The 19,869-nt window shown below is 42.0% G+C and overlaps 1 protein-coding gene across 1 annotated transcript; it reads left to right on the forward strand.

The window, feature by feature from the left end:
- The first annotated feature begins 120 nt into the window (after positions 1 to 120).
- Positions 121 to 19,286, forward strand: LOC147022315 (uncharacterized). Its single transcript, XM_085893083.1, has 10 exons — positions 121 to 252; positions 5,025 to 5,154; positions 8,360 to 8,464; positions 8,776 to 8,868; positions 9,884 to 10,018; positions 10,106 to 10,271; positions 11,387 to 13,587; positions 14,525 to 14,656; positions 17,076 to 17,141; positions 19,040 to 19,286. The coding sequence occupies exons 2-10, from the start codon at positions 5,035 to 5,037 to the stop codon at positions 19,121 to 19,123; spliced, it is 3,102 nt and encodes a 1,033-aa protein (XP_085749209.1). The 5' UTR covers positions 121 to 252; positions 5,025 to 5,034; the 3' UTR covers positions 19,124 to 19,286.
- The last annotated feature ends 583 nt before the right edge of the window (positions 19,287 to 19,869 follow it).

The following is a 19,869-nucleotide window of genomic DNA, read 5'->3' on the forward strand; positions in this document are numbered from 1 at the left end:
GGTGAGTGTCAGGAGGCTGCGGTTCACCCAAGATCCAACATGTATATCTTCATTGGTTCGGCATATATTTTGAGGTCACCGAGAGGCGGTGTGATGAAACTGACTAACACACCTCCACTTCATCCCCCATATTACCAGCTGGGTATCAGGACAGTGCGGGTGGACGACAAAGGAAAAATTGGTGCTCCAAAGAAGCGCAGAGCACCTCCACCACCACAACCCTGCTCTGCCTCAAACAACAATATTCCCAAGGTGAGGTCACCAGACAATGTTAGAGGACAAGGCCCTACATATCAAAATTAAGTATTCTGTGTAACACTGCTGTACCAGCACATTCCTCGTGATGTCTACTTTGGGTCCAACGTCATTTATTGTACACATTGATTGATCTCTCATTTCCTGTCACAGTAAATTGATATCTCCTCAATACTCATGTCCTTATCAATGTAAATGTGCATTTATTTATTCCAACGAGCTGACAAGGTTTTGGACCTTACTGGAGTATGTATTATGAAAATGCAACTTATTGTTACAGTCACCGGTCTTGGCCCAGTTGCCTGGTCTGAATCACGACAAACCGCGTCAAAGCGGTCACACCATTCAACGGAGTTGGGCACTCCAAGCAGGGTCACCGACCTATTTGACATGTTACCGTGCTCATCTAGAACGTCTGAGTCAGTCAGGTGACATGCTGAGAATACCGTGTATCCGGTTTAGCGACCTCAGATTAGCGACCTCAGCGGTGGTCGCCCGGACACAGGTCGGTTACGCACTGGGTCATAACCGCCACAAACACAATCAGTCCTTTGACAAACACAATCAGAGTCGACAACCAATTGACAATCTGCATTTGTATGCCACGTGCACAGGATACAACATAATCCTAACGATATCAACTGAACTGGGAAATAGGGTCAGCAACTTCGACGACAAACAAAATGTGGGATGTCCTCCACACCTCAAGTCAGGGTTCTTCACGACGGAGGCAATGGATAATAATGACCACAACCCAAGCTTCAGATTATCAAACGACAGTTTCCATGGGACGACCATATCTCTGACACAACACCCAACGATAACTTCATAGGGAGGAGAGAGGGGTTTGACAGCCACATATAACACCACCACACAGTGCAACGAGTGTACGTTCCTTCCCAGCAGCATATTCAGAAGTCCCACCAGCTGGTCTGAATGTCACAAATTTTATCTTAATCGATTCCTCATGGCCCAGAACCAGTCAAGCATTTAAAACAACTCAAAAATGTCAATTCGAAGTGGAGATATGCCCAAAGAAATATATGAGGGCCAGTCAACAAGTAACCTTGAAATGGTGATATAAATTTGACAATGCAATGTGTGTAGTTGTGGGCGACATACAGTGGGGAGAACAAGTATTTGATACACTGCCGATTTTGCAGGTTTTCCCACTTACAAAGCACGTAGAGGTCTGTCATTTTTATCATCGGTACACTTCAACTGTGAAAGATGGAATCTTAAACAAAAATCCTGAAAATCACATTGTATGATTAAAAAAAAATTAATTTGTATTTTATTGCATGAAATAAGTATTTGATCACCTCCCAACCAGTAAGAATTCCGGCTCTCACAGACCTATTCGTTTTGTCTTTAAGAAGCCCTCCCATTCTCCAGTCATTACATGTATTAACTGCACCTGTTTGAACTCGTTATCTGCATAAAAGACAGCTGTCCACACTCAATCAATCAGACTCCAACCTCTCCACAATGGACAAGACCAGAGAGCTGTCTAAGGACATCAGGGACAAAATTGTAGACTTGCACAAGGCTGGGATGGGCTACAGGACAATAGGCAAGCAGCTTGGTGAGAAGGCGACAACTGTTGGCGCAATTATTAGAAAATGGAAGAAGTTCAAGATAACAGTCAATCTCCCTCGGTCTGGGGCTCCATGCAAGATCTCACCTCGTGGAGCCTCAATAATCATGAGAAAGGTGAGGGATCAACCCAGAACTACACGGCAGGACCTGGTCAATGACCTGAAGAGAACTGGGACCACAGTATCAAAGAAAACCAGAAGTAACACACTACGCCGTCATGGATTAAAATCCTGTAGCGCACGCAAGGTCCCTCTGCTCAAGCCAGCACATGTCCAGGCCCGTCTGAAGTTTGCCAATGACCATCTGGATGATCCAGAGCAGGAATGGGAGAAGGTCATGTGGTCTGATGAGACCAAAATAGAGCTTTTTGGTTTAAACTCCACTCGCCGTGTTTGGAGGAAGAAGAAGGATGAGTACAACCCCAAGAACACCATCCCAACCGTGAAGCATGGAGGTGGAAACATCATTCTTTGGGGATGCTTTTCTGCAAAGGGGACAAGACGACTGCACCGTATTGAGGAGAGGATGGATGGGGCCATGTATCGCGAGATCTTGGCCAACAACCTCCTTCCCTCAACAAGAGCATTGAAGATGGGGCGTGGCTGGGTCTTCCAGCATGACGACCCAAAACACACAGCCAGGGCAACGAAGGAGTGGCTCCGTAAGAAGCATCTCAAGGTCCTGGAGTGGCCTAGCCAGTCTCCAGACCTGAACCCAATGGAAAATCTTTGGAGGGAGCTGAAAGTCTGTGTTGCCCAGCGACAGCCCCGAAACCTGAAGGATCTGGAGAAGATCTGTATGGAGGAGTGGGCCAAAATCCCTGCTCTAGTCTGTGCAAACCTGGTTAAGAACTATAGGAAACGTCTGATCTCTGTAATTGCAAACAAAGGTTTCTGTACCAAATATTAAGTTCTGTTTTTCTGATGTATCAAATACTTATTTCATGCAATAAAATGCAAATTAATTATTTTAAAATCATACAATGTGATTTTCAGGATTTTTGTTTTACATTCCGTCTTTCACAGTTGAAGTGTACCTATGATAAAAATTACAGACCTCTCGGTGCTTTGTAAGTAGGAAAACCTGCAAAATCGGCAGTGTATCAAATACTTGTTCTCCCCACTGTATGTTATATCTATGGGTAAGAGTCATGTTTTGCCTGTTTTAGATCTGGCAACATTGAGCGTTTGACATTAGTGGAGCAGTTCCAAGATGGCGGCTCCCTTAAGCTGAACAAGCTGAATTTAAAATGGATTAAATTAATAATTTTGTCACTGATCTGCACGTGATACCCCATAATGTCAAAGTTGAGTTAATTATTATTATTATTTTTAGAAATGTTTACAAATCAATTAAAAATGAAAAGCTGAAATATGTTGCATCATTAAGTATTGAACCCCTTTGCTATGACATTCCAAATTGAGCTCAGGTGCATCCAATTTCCTTTGACCATCCTTAAGATGTCTCTAAAACGTGATTGGAGTCCACCTGTAGCCAACTCGATTAATAGGACATGCTTTAGAAAGAAACAAACCTTTCTATAGAAGGTCCCACAGTTGACAATGCATATGAGAGCAGAAACTCCACCATGAAGTCCAAGGAACTGTCTGTATAGTATAACTCCGATATAGAATTGTGAGCAGGCATTGATCTGGGGAAGGGTATAAAACAATTTCTTGTGTGTTGAACGTTCCCAAGAGCACAGTGAACTCCATCATTAGGAAATGGAAAGGATATGGAACTACCCAGGCTCTTCCAAGAGCTGGCCATCCGACCAAACTGAGCAAGAAGGACGCTGGCCAGGGAGGTGACCAATGACCCATTGACTACTCTGACAGAACTACAGAATTCATTGGCTGAGATGGGAGAACCCGCTGGAAGGACAACAATCTCTGCAACACTTCACAAATCTGGGATTTATGGGAGTGTCCAAACAGAAGCCACTTCTGAGAAAAAGTCACATGAAAGCATGCCTGGAGTTTGCAAAAAGGCACATGAAAGACTGAGCATGAGGAAAAAGATTCTGTGGTCTGATGAGACAAAAATTGGCCTGAATGCAAAGCGCGATGTCCTGTGGAAACTGAGCACAGCTCATCAACCATGTAACACCATCCCTACCCTGAAGGATGGTGGTGGCAGCATCATGCAATGGGGGTGCTTTTCAGCGGCAGGGATTGGGACACTTGTAAGGATGGAGGGAACAATGAATGGAGCAAAATATAAGGAAACCCTTGAGGAGAACCTGCTTCAGAGTGCAAAAGACCTTCGACTGCAGCAAAGGTTTACGTTCCAACAGGCCAATGACCCCAAGCATACAGCCAAAGCAACACTGGAATAGCTTCAGAACAAGAATGTGAAAGTCCTTGAGTGGCCCAGCCAAACCCCAGACTTGAATCCCATTGAGAATCTGTGGAAATACTTGAAGACAGTTGTTCACCGACGCTCCCCATCAAACTTGACAGAGCTCGAGCAAATCTGCAAGGAAGAATGGGAGAAAATCCCAAAATCCAGATGTGTAAAGCCGACACAGACATACCTAAGAAAACTCAAAGCTGTAATCGCTACCAAAGGCGCTTCTACAAAATAATCACTCAGGGGGTTGAATACTGATGTAAATTACATATTTCTCTATTTCATTTTCAATAAATTTGAATAAATTTCAAAAAACATGTTTTCACTTCTGTGTAGATCAGTGACAATTTTTTTTTTTTTGATCCATTTTGAATTCAGGTTGTGACACAAAATGTGAAAAAGTCAAGAGGTGTGAATACTTTCTGAAGGCACCGTAGATTGCATTACAATGCTGTACAACTGTCATGGAAGACAGACAAATTCAATCAAATATGTAAAATCAATATCACACTCCCAAATGAGCCAAATAGCTCAAAACTGCCATATCTTGATCCATTCTACCTGAACGTATCATATAATGATCTCAGGCATGTGATTTGCCTGCAATTAATGTACAAGTGAGAATTTATTTTGAGAGCAAGGGTAACGAGGTCGATGAAAAACGGTTTCTGAAAATAAATCAATGTTGTGAAACACTAACTATGCGTTGTTTGCATGAAGAAAGTGAAATACATGCTTTAGGCAGTAAACTGAATTAAGATTTGTTACTTTACCTGCTTGAAGGTATAGAAATTGATTTAATGGCGGATTTGCAACAGGAGCCTCGAGATGTGTCTCTCACTGCAAAGAAGCAACCACCAAACACTTCCACAGTTTGCCACGAAAGTGAAAGCAACATCAAGGCAGCACCGAACTCTGGAAGCAAAAAATCAAGAGACAAACCTGCAAGTACTGTAAACAAACAATAATGGTCATTTTAACATCTCAAAGTGAAAGTGATCCCACAGCAATAGAATCACCTCCCTGTGCCAACTATCTCATTCCACTCTTCCCTCCAGGCTTCGAAGGTGGCAGTCCATCATCACTTTCACATTTTACCTTAAATAATAAAAAGAGAAACTACCAACAATTTGTTCTTCTCTGCCTTTCCTCATTCATCTGTCCCTTCCATATTTCCCCTTCACCCCATTCCAATCCCCTCAACATCACAGTGAGCCTGGCGTTGGCTTAGCGGTTTGGGTGGTGGCCTGGGATCCTCGGGTCCTGAGTTCGAGTCCCGTTTTCCACTGAATTAACACCAGGGGGTTGACTCAGCCTGTCATCCTTCCGAGGTCGGCGAAATGAGCACCAGTATACTGGTAAAAGGGGCAGTGCATCAACGGCGGAGCCGCGTCCCTAAAGGCGCTGTCACACCTTGACGTTTAAGCCAGCAATGGCAACGTATAAAAATGTATGTAAAACGTTGGCATACGCTGAAGTTTTGATGTTTTTTTTAAAGTTTTGGTCGTATTCATAACGTGTTGGTCGTATGCATAACATATTAGTAACGGGCACAGAACGTTGCGTTGTCTTAGAGATAACTTATACCAATGAATGCTTAGCCTGTTGTCGGCGTTCACAATCTATGCCCAACGATAGTTTAACTTAGGCATAGCGCGCTGCACGTATCGCCGACGAACTCGTGGCGTTCTCTGTTAAAAAGCTGCCGCACGCCAATTTAAATCATAACCGCCTGAAAATTGGAAGTGTCAACATCGCAGTCACACCTTGACGATTTAGCCAGCGTATGCCGACCTATGAAAAATGTGTGTAAAACGCTGGCACACGTCGAATACGGTATGGGTAAGTTGTGTATACGTTAGGAGCACGCTGAAAAACAATGAAGTACGCTGTCATATTCCGTGGTACATCGAGTACGTCGTGAAATTTCAAGCATGCTGAAAATTTTACGACGTACTCAATGTATAGCTCACAAGTTCCGCATACGCTGGCATAAGTTCTCGGCACGCTCTGCGATCGTTGACACACGTCGGACACACGCTACTTGTAAGTAACTCATAAGTCGAAACACGTCGAGGTAATGTTTAGCATACCCGAAACTTAATTTTTAACCTATGAGTAACGTGTTTTGAACCTATGAGTAGCGTGCTTTGAACCTATGTGTAACGTATCTCAAACACACATTGTCTTATGTAGACGAATTTGATTGACGTCTTCCGGATGACCACAGAACTTACTGAACGTGTTTCTAACTTACATCTACCGTATAATGGCGATTTGGCAGCGTTTAGGGGAATTGGTATATACAAATGGGCTTCACAAGAGGAACCGGTCAGTGTTCCAGACTCCATGTTGAGTAGATGTCAATGTCAGTCGTATCAGTAGTCGTAGTATTAGGTGATCGTGTCAGCAGTAGTAGTGGCAGTAGTAGTACGTCCATGTCAGTAGTAGTAGGTGAGCGTGATGGGGAGGGTGTGGGTGATGATGGATCCTCGTTGCGTCCACGAATAGGAGACTACTTTGCACCATTGTTCAATGTTCTTTTCGGCTCATTTTTTTTTTCTCATTCCCACGATGAACTATTTTTTTGTTTCAGTTTTTAAAGTATTCAATGCATAAATGCATAATGTACTCGTAATGAACACAGAACGCTTCGATAACTTATACATAAGTTATACCAACGATTGATTAGCGTGTTTTCGGCGTCCACAACCTATTCCCAACGATAGTCTAACTTACGCACAGCATGGCAGCGTATCGTCGATGATTACGTAAGGTTTTCCATTCATAGGCTGCAACTTCACTTTTAATAAATGCCTGTCACTCACCTATTGTTTTTGGATGCTGGTGCTCAGCAATTGAAATTGTTTTCATTGAACGAGTTAAATCGCTTCCACAGCACTGCAGTCACGGCACCAACAGCAGCAGGCTCAGTGCCAGCCTCATGCCAGGCTCAAGCGGATCCCTGTAGAAGGTGTACTGCTTGGTTATCCTTGGACCCACTCTAGCTAGCAGCTCGTCGAACATCGCTGGGGGAATTTGCAGGAAGTTGATGAAGGATGCATGGTCCTCGTTCCAGAGTTTCACCATGAGCTGGTCAAATATGCCATAGTGACGTCGCCTCCCGATCCATGGTCTGACCCAGTTCCTTCTCCTCCGTTCACGTCTTCTTCTCCCGGCTCTATTGGCACGCAATTGGTGCAGTGTCAACTCGATGAGGTCATGTTGATGTTCGAGAACAGGTAGGTATTGTCGTCTCAGCCTTGCCGTATCCTCCATCTCTCGGAATGACATGGACATGTACTCACCACAAAGTCGAAAAAAAAAGACGGGTTCCTCCTGCGAAGCCCCTTTTTATATACCAATTCCCCGAATCGCTGCCAATACGCCATTATACGGTATCTGTAAGTTAGAAACGTGTTCAGTAAGTTCTGTGGTCGTCCTGAAGACGTCAAGTACGTCTACATACGTATTTGTGCGTCGGACATGCTTTACAAATAATTCCCAAGCACGTTACTCATATGTTATAAATAAGTCACGGGTACCCTAAACATTACTTTGACGTGTTTCAACGTATGAGGAACTTTCAAGTAACGTGTTGCGAAGTGTGAACAACGTTCGTGTAGCGTGCTTACAAAACGTTCCTCAGAGGATAGAAATAAGTTTCGGGTACACTAAACATTACCTCGACGTGTTTCGACTTATGAAAAACTTACAAGTAACGTGTGTCGAAGTGTGTCAACGATCGAATAATGTGCCTACAACTTATGGCCAGCGTAGCAGAACGTGTGAGTCATACGCCGGCATACGTCGTAAAATTTCAAGCATGCTAAAATTTGAGGACAACCCAAAAGTACAACGTTTAAAGCCAGCGTACTACGACGTATGGCAGTGTTTTTCAGCGTGCTCTTAACGTATACAAAACGTACCCATAACGTATTCGACGTATGCCAACGTTTTAGACAAATTTTTCATAAATCAGCATACGCTGGCTAAATCGTCAAGGTGTGACAGCGGCTTAACCAATGATGCAACCAGCAGCCAAAAAGGCAGCACACGATGGGAACATCATGGTACATCATTTATATCTTGCAAACAATACTGGACAACAATTACACAAATCAAAAGTTTGTGACACCTTCTCTACCTTTAGACCAGAAGCCAAAGCAACAAGAAGATTCAGACAAACTTGCCAATTCAACCGAGTCCGGGAGAAGATTTCCATACAGACTCCCGTAAACCTCTCTCATCATTCACAGTAGGTACAAATCATCATTTGTTGGGGAAATGCACGTTCCATCGGGTGGGATTCAATGACAAACTTGGCCTGATGGTTGTTTACTTGCAGTTGTGCAAGCAGATCCGGGTGATGTGCCATTCAAAAAAGGACCTTATAGCATAATTGCAAAAATACCAATTTTATGAAGAATTATCCAGGAGATCACAAACAATAGAAATTACTGGTTGAATGGAATATTTAAGCTGGAAAAGTTCCATTATGTTTCTTCTGAATCCATGACTCTTGCCTTCATAACTCCTTTGTTCAACACATTGTGCTTCCCAAAGCAGAGCAAGATGGTGCAGACAGACCTGAGCAGGACTTCCTTGGTCGATATTGGAAGAGACATCTGGGAAATGCAATGTCTGGTGAATTCCATGATGGTAAGAATTAGCCACTTGCACAAGTACAGAGGGACTTTATTGACAAAGAATTGGACTTGATGTACAGACAATAACAAAGCGACTCGAGTTACAACAATGCAGCCTTCATCTGTATCAAATCAGAAAAAAACTTTAAAATGTAAGACTGCCAAAAGAGCAAAGTAAATGAACACACGACTTTAAAAATGGAGTAGTCATAAATAAAGAAATAAACCAGGCTGAACAGTTTATGTTTTATATCCCATTGATGAGCCGGATCTGCATCCGGACTTTAACCAAAATCTAATCGGCTTGTTCTCGTCACCAAATCAACCTGTTCACCACATTTCGTCCGAATCTGTCCATAACTCTGAGATATCGTGCTCATAGACAGACAGACAGACAGACAGACAGGAGTGAAAACATCACCTCTATCCCAGTCAATAGTGGAGGTAAGTAAAACAGCACTCGGTGGAGTGCATACTTCCACCAGGCTGAACAGTTTACATTTTGTATTCCACTGATGGATCGGATCTGGATCTGACCTGAACCAAAATATAATCAGACGACCACAGCACCTCACACCTCTTTACTGCTTTACGACCTCCTGGGGTGAGGCTTCCCCACACGAGGGTCATGCATGTGCCCCCACAGCGACGAAGTTGCTCATGTGTTGCCGCCATCTCATCGGAACTCATGTTGCACACATGGACTTGTCATATTTGTATAACTCTGAATTCCCCTTGTATATTGCACCATATCTGTCTGTAGCATAACAAAGGCAGCTGTGACAACAATTGCCACCGACAGTGAATATGACTTAACGAATCCCTCATTCCAATTATTTGTTCACCATCTCCCTTTCTGATGTCTGGATCTGTCCATTCCCACCCACCTATGCAAGCAGCTCACCGTCATGTCATATCTCACATCCAACATCTGTTCATCAAATTACTTTGTCATTGGAAGGTTTCAGTCTGATTTGTGAAGGACACTTGTAGGTTGAAGCACCTATCGTGTGACTGTGCTGCAACAGGCAACAGACCTGGATCAAGACAGCTTTGAGACCTTCATGAAAAGGGCTGAGCAGATGGGGGTGGACCCAGTAAATGCAGCTATGGCCAAACTAAAGGAGGATATTGTTAGTCTCTCTCATGATAATACTGACAAGGTAAGGCTGATTTAATTGTTTGTTTGTGAATGAGAATGTAAACCAGGATGACAGCGCTTAAGAGTTGTGTTTGCATTGTAATTTCAGAAGCAAGAAGTGCAGACCTACAGTACACAACCCACAATATCACAAGCAACTCAGACTTTATTAACACCATGTTCCTCAAAGGATGAGTCTGAAGATGCTGCTTGGTTTGAGAAAGATCTCATCAGAGAGGGGATGTGGCAAGACGTGGGAGAAATCAGTGCAGAAAGTAGGCTGCTTCATGTTCTCTTATAATAGTTATGATGCAAAATTAACAATGTGGGGGCATTTATGTATGCATGAGCAAGGACAAAATGAAAACAATGAAGAGATAAAGGTGTTGGGGCAGTGGAGAGAGAGAGAGAGAGATCGAGAGATGAGTGTAGGCAAATGTGGGAGTAAGTGGGATGAAAAGACATAGGTGGTTGGGATGGGATCAGAATAAATGGGAGGGATGGAGCTGAACAGTCAAAAAGTTTTATTTTGTTCACATGATAAATAAGCCCCATATTTAAAAGTTTGTTGCTCCGAAAATGTTTTCTACACGATCGCTGTAAACCTTATTAGGGGTTCATAACCAGTAAAAGTATTGTCTCCAGTGTTGTGACATCTAATGACTTGCGTGTGCGACTCACTGGTAAATTTGGAGCCGTCGTCCATACTCTCACCTTACCGAATCAAATCTAGTTAGTACCCGAATCACATTCTGCAATGCCCCACCACCTTAGGTCAACCCTCCTGATCTGTTTTCTCCTTATCAACACCCCCCCCCCCCCACTTTCCCCCGCTCCCAACTCTCAATCTATTTCCCAGTTGGAATGCTTCCTTCCCTTTCCTATCATCCTCCTCTTCCTCTGTTTATCACTCATCCCACTGCCCCACTGGAAGGTCATTGTCTTCTATCCTTCATCACCTTGCTTTTAAATGAGCCTAAACTTCGTTAAAAAAAGAAGTGACTGTGCCAGAAGGGCATGCAAATTTACATGTTGGTGTCGAGATGAATAGGGAAACATGAACCCGAACAGCTTGTGGGCCTTCTCTAATTCCAATTGATACAGTGAAAGGCATCAGTGAAGCAGCAATGAAGACAGGAAAATTACAAAACAGGTAATCAGCCAAATGTATAGCGCGTTGCCAAATATTCGGGGCCAACAAGTCATTCAGTATAGGTAACCAGGAAGACATACTTTATTGTATTCAAAACTGGTTGTAGCATCGGCCAAAGTTCATCAACTACACCTGCCATCTCAGGTGGGATACGTGCTGACTGTGGAGCCGATTTGAAAATATTCCATTCTTGCTGTACATCATGGAAGTGACAATTGCATTTTGTTCATGTTGCAGTCATTGTGAACAAGGAAGTTCAAATTCGAAAAAAGTTGAATCAGATGAGGAAGAAACTGGACAAACTTTCATATTGTTTTGCCTCAACTACTTTGCAAGGCCAAGAGACCCAAAGTGATTTGGCAGAAATGTATTCGCTGTTGGAGGCAATAGCAAATCACTTCCGTGAGCACGGCAATGAAGCAGATTGTGAGAGCAAAACCATCCCGCCAGGATTAGAATGGCAAAGTAACCCGAAAGAAAGAGCAAGGAACAACGATGAAAATGATGCCAGATATAATGAAATGGATAAAGACCTGGACCCTGTTGGAATGCCACTTGAGAATTTCAGAGAATCGGGAACGTTAGCGGATGTTACGGAGGATCTGGTGGACACAAATAGAAGACTGGTCGAAATGACAGCAAAGTTTGAGCGCTCTGAGAAAGAAAAAAGGTCAATGGAATCTCAGTTTGATACAGTGAGGGTGCAGGAGGTGGAAAAAAAGTTAGCAAGTCTGAACACACAGTTACAGGAGTTGGAAGAGGAGAAGGCATCACTTCAACAAAACCTGAATAAAAAACAAGAACTCCTTTCTGAAGTCGCACGTGAATCGGATAAAAGGATTTCAGAACTTACCATCAAACTTGATGCGACAGAACGTGCGAAGAAGTTCCTTGAAGAGGAAAACAATGCCAAAGAAATGGAAAGGAACTCCGTAAAGACACTTCAGAAAGAGCTGCCAGAGATGACAGAGAAATGTGAAGATTCAGAATGCACCAGAACAAAAATGGAGAAGCTTTTGGAAGCTACTCAACAGAGGAATGAAGGTAGTGTGATCAAAGAGATGGAAGAAATGCTGTCAGAGATAACAACAAAGTATGATGAAGCAGAACATGATAAACTCTTGCTTCAGCAGTCTATGCAAGAATCTCAGCAAATGATGAACATAATGGAGGAAAGTCTGGCCAAAGTAAATTCGAACTACATTGAATCCTTACGGATACGAGACTCGCTTGAGAAGAAACTTGAGGCTTCGCATACTGATGCGCACTCAATGTCAGAAGAGGAGGAGCGAAACTTGATGGAAATGTTTCGTAAGGGCATGGAGCAGGAACGAATCAGGTCTGAAGATCGAGAGCGCAATAAACAAAAAGACGTCGCGGAAATATTGGAGGAAATGAATAAACGTCTTATAGAGAGAGAGGAAAAGCTTCAAAACTCAGAGCATATGCGACTTTTACTGCAGAAAGATATGGAGGCCAATCAGCAAAATGACAGCGTTAAGCAGCAAGCACTGGAGAGGACCTTGAAAGAGAAAACAATAAAGGTGAACGATTTGGAAAAGACTCGGACGTCCCTTGAGAAACGTCTGGAGCAGTTGCAGCAAGAGAATTCCGACAGCATTATGCAACACTCTGAAAGGTTAGAAGAAATGACCACCAGGTGCAAAGCAGCTGAAAGCTGGAAAGATCACTTCATACAAGTTCTTGAGCAAACAAACACGGGACAAAACTCTTTAAGGCTTTCATTAGAAGCAGAAAGGGACTTTAATGACTTACTGAACAAGACCGTGGAATCTGATGGAAAAAAATTATTGATTGAGCAACAATTGCACGAGTTGAGAGAAACTTTTCAAACACAGGAATCACCAATTCAGCGTGCCAGTGCTACAATTTTGGAGAGTCCAGGCTATGGGGAGTTGCACAGAGATCAAACATGTCCCCAAAAAGACGGTTTTCAATCTTGGTGGCAAGACGAGTGTACCCGAGAAGAATCTGATGAGTTGAGACGTCGTTCCGTGTCAAAATGCAACCACAGTCATACGACGTTTCCAAATTCAGGAGGCGTTGCTTGTTCAGCTCCCTGGAGATTTAGAAATGAGACATCACCAGACTCACAGGTGTCACCTGAAATGGTCTCGAGCCAGCGTCTTGAGCAGAGCCATGCTGAGGTGTTGTCGCTACGTGCACAACTTGCCGACCTCGAGGCCAAGCATGCCAACACGTCGGATGAGATTCTCCGCATGCAGCGGGAGGCCATACATTTGAAAGAAGAGAAGGATGAAGCAAAAATCCAAATGAATAAGCTTCAACAGCAGCGCCAGGATACACTTGGCTCATCGGATGTGAAGAAAGACATTTGGCTCCCCAAAGTTTCTGTCGATGAACTGCAAAATCAGCTGCAGGAGTTGTGGGAATTACTGAAAGAGAAAAACAGCAAGGTAAGGAATTCATTATCCACACATTTAAAAAAAAAAAAAGAAAAACGGGGATATTGTAACTGGTTCCCTCTGTCTGCCCGTCGCGGTATCTTCTCCTAAACGGTTGGGAAGAAATTCACTAAACTTGATAGTTCTGATCAAGCTGTTTTTTTTTTTTTTAATGAAATTTCTTTTTAATGAAACGTACATGCGATCAACATTGGGGGACCCATGAAACTCAACGATATTTTGGATACGTCCCCGGTTCATGCCCCAGGAGGTGGGGACTTCGGGTTACGAGGGTCTAAACAGAAGTTTTTTTGTTTTTTTCAACTCAAAACTTGAAATTGTCTTTCCTGGTGGATTTTTCAACTTTGCTTTAGGTGGGAAGCATGGGGATTTGTGACGGTGCACCATCGACTTCACTCGAGTTTTCTGTTACGTCCATTTTGCACCCTTTCATTTTCTCCATCCAGTCAAAACTCTTCCACCGTATGAAGAAGGCTGAAACCCAATGTACCATTGTTGCAAAATGAGCTTATGAGTTTTCGTGAGCACACATTATACAGTAATCTTTTAACATCAGATGGTGTTTCCAAGAAAGCGCATCAAGTAAAGTTTGGGTGGTTATGACTTTCTACACAAAGACGTTTTTATACAATCGATATCAACTCCATGTTGACGAATCAAAACCTCAGCTCTTTAATACCTCATTGCACAGAATCTCATGTCCTTGTCCTCCAGGTGGTGTGTACGGAACTGTATATGTCACGACCTTATCTTCAATAAAAATGGAATCGAGAGATTATGGGCCTACCCTGTCACATGCCTAACAGGAATCAGTGTTTTACATCATTAAGCATTTTATCAATTGACTGTCATAGTTGCATCCATTTTTACTTACTTCCACAGCATGTAGTGAAACAGTTACACGAGGACTTTTTGTGCCCGGTGACAGATCCAGCAACTGCAGCAGGCCGAGAATAATCTACAGGCAGGCACGGGTTCTACCAACGGGAGTGCAGTTGACCAATCCTTCGTGGCCACAGAGGTTAGACAACACCTGAAGGACCTGCAAAGGATGATGGAGGTGAGTTTTGTGGGAATTACATTGCAGATGCTGAAGAAGAAAAAAAAAATTAAATCACTTGGGTAGAGAGAACGACAAATGAGGAGGAATTGCAAACAGCAAAACAAAGTGGTCAACTTATAAAGGTCTTTGTGACATAGACAGCAAAATGTTTGGGAGATGTTAGCGAGAAGTATTTATGCATTACTGGTACGGTTGGAGGCAAGTGATTGAAAGCAAGACAAAGGAGTACCTGGACATCTTGAGGTGGTTTGGCTCACAGATATGAAATGCTGCTTGTTAGCAATAAACAAGGGACAGGAAGAGACGATGAAGAACAAAGCAACAACTGTTTGGAAACAAAAGATAGCTGGAAATATTTTTTTTCATCTGCTATTCCAACTCATTTTCACCTCCAAACATTTTAATGACGCATCCATGTCGAGATTCTTTACAAGAGGTGATAATCTCAACACACTTTATGACCTCCGTCGCCAAAGTTGTAAAGAGGTTATGTTTTCACCTCTGTTTGTTTGTCTGTGTGCAGGATATCTTAAAAAAAAGTTGTGGGCGGATTCGGATTAAACTTGGTGGGCTGGTTGGGTGCGTGACGAGGACAAAATGATTAGATTTTAGTGAAGATCCAGATCTGGCTACTGGAATTTAAAAAAAGTGATTCTTGACCATTGAGAGATGGGGCAAAAGCTATACATCGCACGGTATCTCAAAAAGTTGTGGACGGATTTGGATGAAACTTAGCAGACAGGTTAGGTATGGGACAAGACGAATCGATTCGATTTTGGTGAAGATCCGAATCCAGAATGTTTTAATTTTTAAAGTGATTCTTCATCATTGAGAGATGGGACAAAAATTATGTGGAGCACGATATTTCAAACATTTATTTCGCTCGATATGTTCCACCAGATCAGGCATTGCGTGGCTCTACCGAGTGCCCTTCGAGTTAACCTCCGCCATCGACGATGGACGGAGGTTACTGTTTTCACCCCTGTTTGTTTGTTTGTGAACAGTATTACGGAAAAAACTCCTCGACGGATTTCGACGAAACTTAGTGGGGGGATTAGGTATGATCCAAGGATCATGCCATTACATTTTGGACTTGGTCCATAATCCAATATGGCCGCTATGGCGGCCATTTTGAAAAATATTTGAATTTTTGTTTTTGCATTTCTACATGTTTTAAGTGATTTCCAATCCCCCCCCCCAAAAAGAAATTTTTGCAACTTTGTTTTCAACGAAATTTCGATTTTTTTTTTGCATTTCTACATGTTATAAGTGATTTCCAACAAAAAAAACATGCCAAAATTATAATTGCGGCTGATTTTGGAACTTCAGGTGGATATACCCACGTAAAATCAATTTCTGTCTCAAGGAATCTCGTTATGACGAATTAATCGAGTATGTAAAAGTTAAAAGTAAAAGGGAAAGTTGCAAACTATAACTCTGAGCACTGTTGACATCAAATTGAATGAATAGGATATCAGATTCACTTGAGTGACCTAGCAGTATTGGCGGCGGAGGTTTTGCACTCCACCGAGTGCTCCCCCTCTAGTTAATAATGTTGTGTACTTGACCTGGAGCAATAACAAATTACAGTACTGTATGTAGTGGTGTTATTATTGTATTTCTTTCAGGGGTACCCAACGTTGCCCAGTGCTGTTCAAAATCCTGTTGGCATTTTGAAGAAATTGTTTTTTTTTTTGTGGAAGCCGAAAGCACTTCTCGACCCCCACTAAGGAATGGGGTCGGGATCATTTAACATTACCTTTCACCAAGCTACAAAGGCTTCGGCACAACAGAGTGATTGTTATTTTTTAAACCTAAAACACTCCCCAGCACTCATTGATTAACCTGAAATTTTGACGAAGATAGTTTGGCCATCTTTGAGAAAAATGGTGACACACACAGACAGACATCTCTCTTGAATTGAGAAACTGCAATTGTTACATCACTTTAAACGTCATAGTTGAACGACTTTTCAACACAATTTTACCAAAGGAAGTTAGCCACAAGCTCAAATCCAAACAACAAAGACTGAAATAGTTCGACATCCTCAAGTTAGAAAACTTACTCGCACTGCACACAAAGCAGTTTATTGCTTTAACTCGAACTTCAAAATAACTTGTAGGCCGATAACGTTGACTGCCGATCGCACCCATCTATGTGGACTCGGCTCTTGCCTCCATATTTCGGAGTTATGGTTTCAAGCTTCCAATCACATCCCAATATTGAATCCATAACTAAACTTGGAGGCAAGAGCCTAATCCATTGGAGTTAGTGGTGACTCAGATCGTCAACTTATGGCCACAAACTACTGATGCATCATTGGGGTTTACACCTGAGGATTAAGGAAAGCATGAGGATGTGCCCATGTAACGAATGCTACAACGTGTCTAACATGTCATACTTCTCATACCTGTAGAGGAAGGAACAGCAGCACCATGCAGTCATCCAGGTGTACAGAGGACACCTCCTTTGTGCAGTGCAGGTAAGAATTGCATTGTCCATGAATGTACTGACAAACGAGTCAACCGTTTCATTTTTTCAAGAAGCTACTCTCGTTAAATCTGCTTCTTAGCCATTTTCTCTTGGGAGAGTTTTATTACGGTAAATGGATTTTACCAAACGTATTGGCTATTGTATACCACCAGCTGGGACCCTACAGTAGAGTAAGGTTGAACAAGCTGGCTGTCCAGTCTGCTTTCCATGAGCTTGTGGTTTCGAGTTAAATACCCCTCCACTTTCATTTACCAAAGACCTTCGGCCGGTACATTTACCCTCGTGTTTATCGATTGCCAAACAACCTAATGGGTAACAGCGACCTTCATCAAATCCTACAAAGGAAGTGGAATGGTTCATCTCCATTTGAGGACATGAAGACCTTTCTGCATGATACAAGCTGACAACTCAAGGTAGTTATTAGGGTATTATTAGCAGGGGCACATTGGCCAGCTTTATTCTTACACCAAGGGAAGCGTGTAAAGTCCCACATCTCAACCACAGTGGAGCTCATTTCACCATAAGCTTTGCCATACTGATATGTCAGGGATAATCACATTCACCTTTTTATTAACCACCTGAAACCCCCCCCCCCCCTTTCCCATTGTGCAATGGCCGCTTTCTCCGATGTCTAATTATTAATCATCCTTGACTAATGTATAAAAAGTTAGTCTCATTGGCTTCCTGCCAAAATTCAGTGAAAATTCTCAATTTCTCCACAATTCATCATCTTTCATAAGAACAAGCTCACTAATCTATTTTGGACAAATTTTATCCAGTTTTCAAACTCTCACCAAACAATACAAATAACCATGGTGTGTGTATGCCAGAGGTGACAGCATACATTTCTCAGTCGATTATACAATATCGAGACAGGCCATTTGGCTAATCAAGCCACTGCCATATCCCCATCTCACCACTACCACAAAGCACTGCAGTCCCTTTGGTAACTACCCGATCATTCGCGGCTTTTATATCTGCAGCACCTTTGCATTCATGGTGTCCACAGACTTCAAATTTTCTTTTCCCCACAATTCAATGACCATTTTGTCCTCCTGACGAAGCCAGTAAGGCAGAAACGACACCATCCCAGATTGATGTGAATGTGAAAATCCGTGACCAATGCACGCCAAGTGGTGGTCTGTCTTGGCGTGGTTACAAGACTGTAACTTCGGCAGAAGCAATGTATGGCAAGTCACCCCCGCAAAGTGAAAAGGAAGGTGAAGCAATTGGTTCACGTTTGTCTGTCCTTCTGTCTGCAAATGTCAGTTTATGATCGAGGAACAACTTGATTTCAACTTAATATTACATTTTGAGCACTAATTGGAAAACGAACCTGTAGTTTAGCAGTACTTTGGCTTTGAATTCGTTCCGATCGCACATGCGCAGAGAGAGTAAGATAAAAAAAAAATACTCTGGCAGTCAAACAAAATTGAAAATCATTCCAAACAGGAAACTTACTGTTTTTAAGGATGTCATAAAGGACACAAACAACAGGTATGGAGAATTAATGTAACGTGTTAAATCAGGTGGTGTAAAAGACACTGCGTCAATGGCGGTAAACTTCCTAACTATTATTTTTCAACGGCCTCTAAAATCTTTACTTCATTTCAATTTAATGAAACACGTGAACACTGTAGAACAAAAATTGCCTTTTTGACACTTTCGAAACCCTTCTGTTTAACAGTAGACAAAATATGACAGCATTTTACGTCATTCCAACCAATCCAATTTGCCGCATGCAGACCCTGCCCATATCCTCATTTCTTAAGACAGCGTGACGTAATAATGTGTTCCATGAACACTCAAGTTTAGAAATGCATGCTTTTCCTTATGGGTAAAGGTCTGTGCAATCACCCTAAAAATATCTCGCTGTATATGTTGCAGGGTTACATGGATGCCAATGTACATTCGTTCCTTCTACAAATTCTACAACTGTCCGAAGAGAGATCAGAAGTTCATCAGCACTGACGTCTATGTTCAATAAAATAAATAATGTTTCTGTTCCAGGCAGGAACAAAAAGAACCCTGAAAAACACCTTTCAATAAATTTTCTGAATTTTGAAAAGTCTGAATTCCATGTCCACATGCAATCCCTATAATAATAAACTGTAATAAAACACTCCTGCTTGGAGAAAAGGAAGCAAAGAAGTAATCTTATGGAAAACAAAGCTTGGCAAAAGGCTCTAAAAAAAGGACATTAAAGAGAACCCAACTAAGTCAGTTAGCTTACCAGCTGTTTACCTTGACCTGCAATCCTCTGGCTCCTATTGGCATAGTTTGCAATTGAGTAACAACAGAATGTGGGAGCTGTTATACAATATATATATATATATATATATATATATATATATATATATATATATATATATATATATACATATATATATATATATATATACATATATATACATATATATATATATATATATACATATATATATATACATATATATATATACATATATATACATATATATATACATATATACATATATATACATATATATATACATGTATATATATATATATATATATATATATATATATATATATATGCGCGCGCGCACGCACGCACGCACGCACGCACGCACGCACGCACGCACACACACACGCACGCACACACACACACACACACACACACACACGTGTTTATAAAAAATTCTTATTTTCTCAATTATTAGAAGAGATGATGTAGATTTAAGTTTATCACTCAT

The sequence above is a fragment of the Eptatretus burgeri genome, chromosome 8, assembly GCF_056783735.1.
Source record: "Eptatretus burgeri isolate ZD-2024b chromosome 8, Ebu_testis_v1, whole genome shotgun sequence".
NCBI classification, from domain to species: Eukaryota; Metazoa; Chordata; class Myxini; order Myxiniformes; family Myxinidae; genus Eptatretus; species Eptatretus burgeri.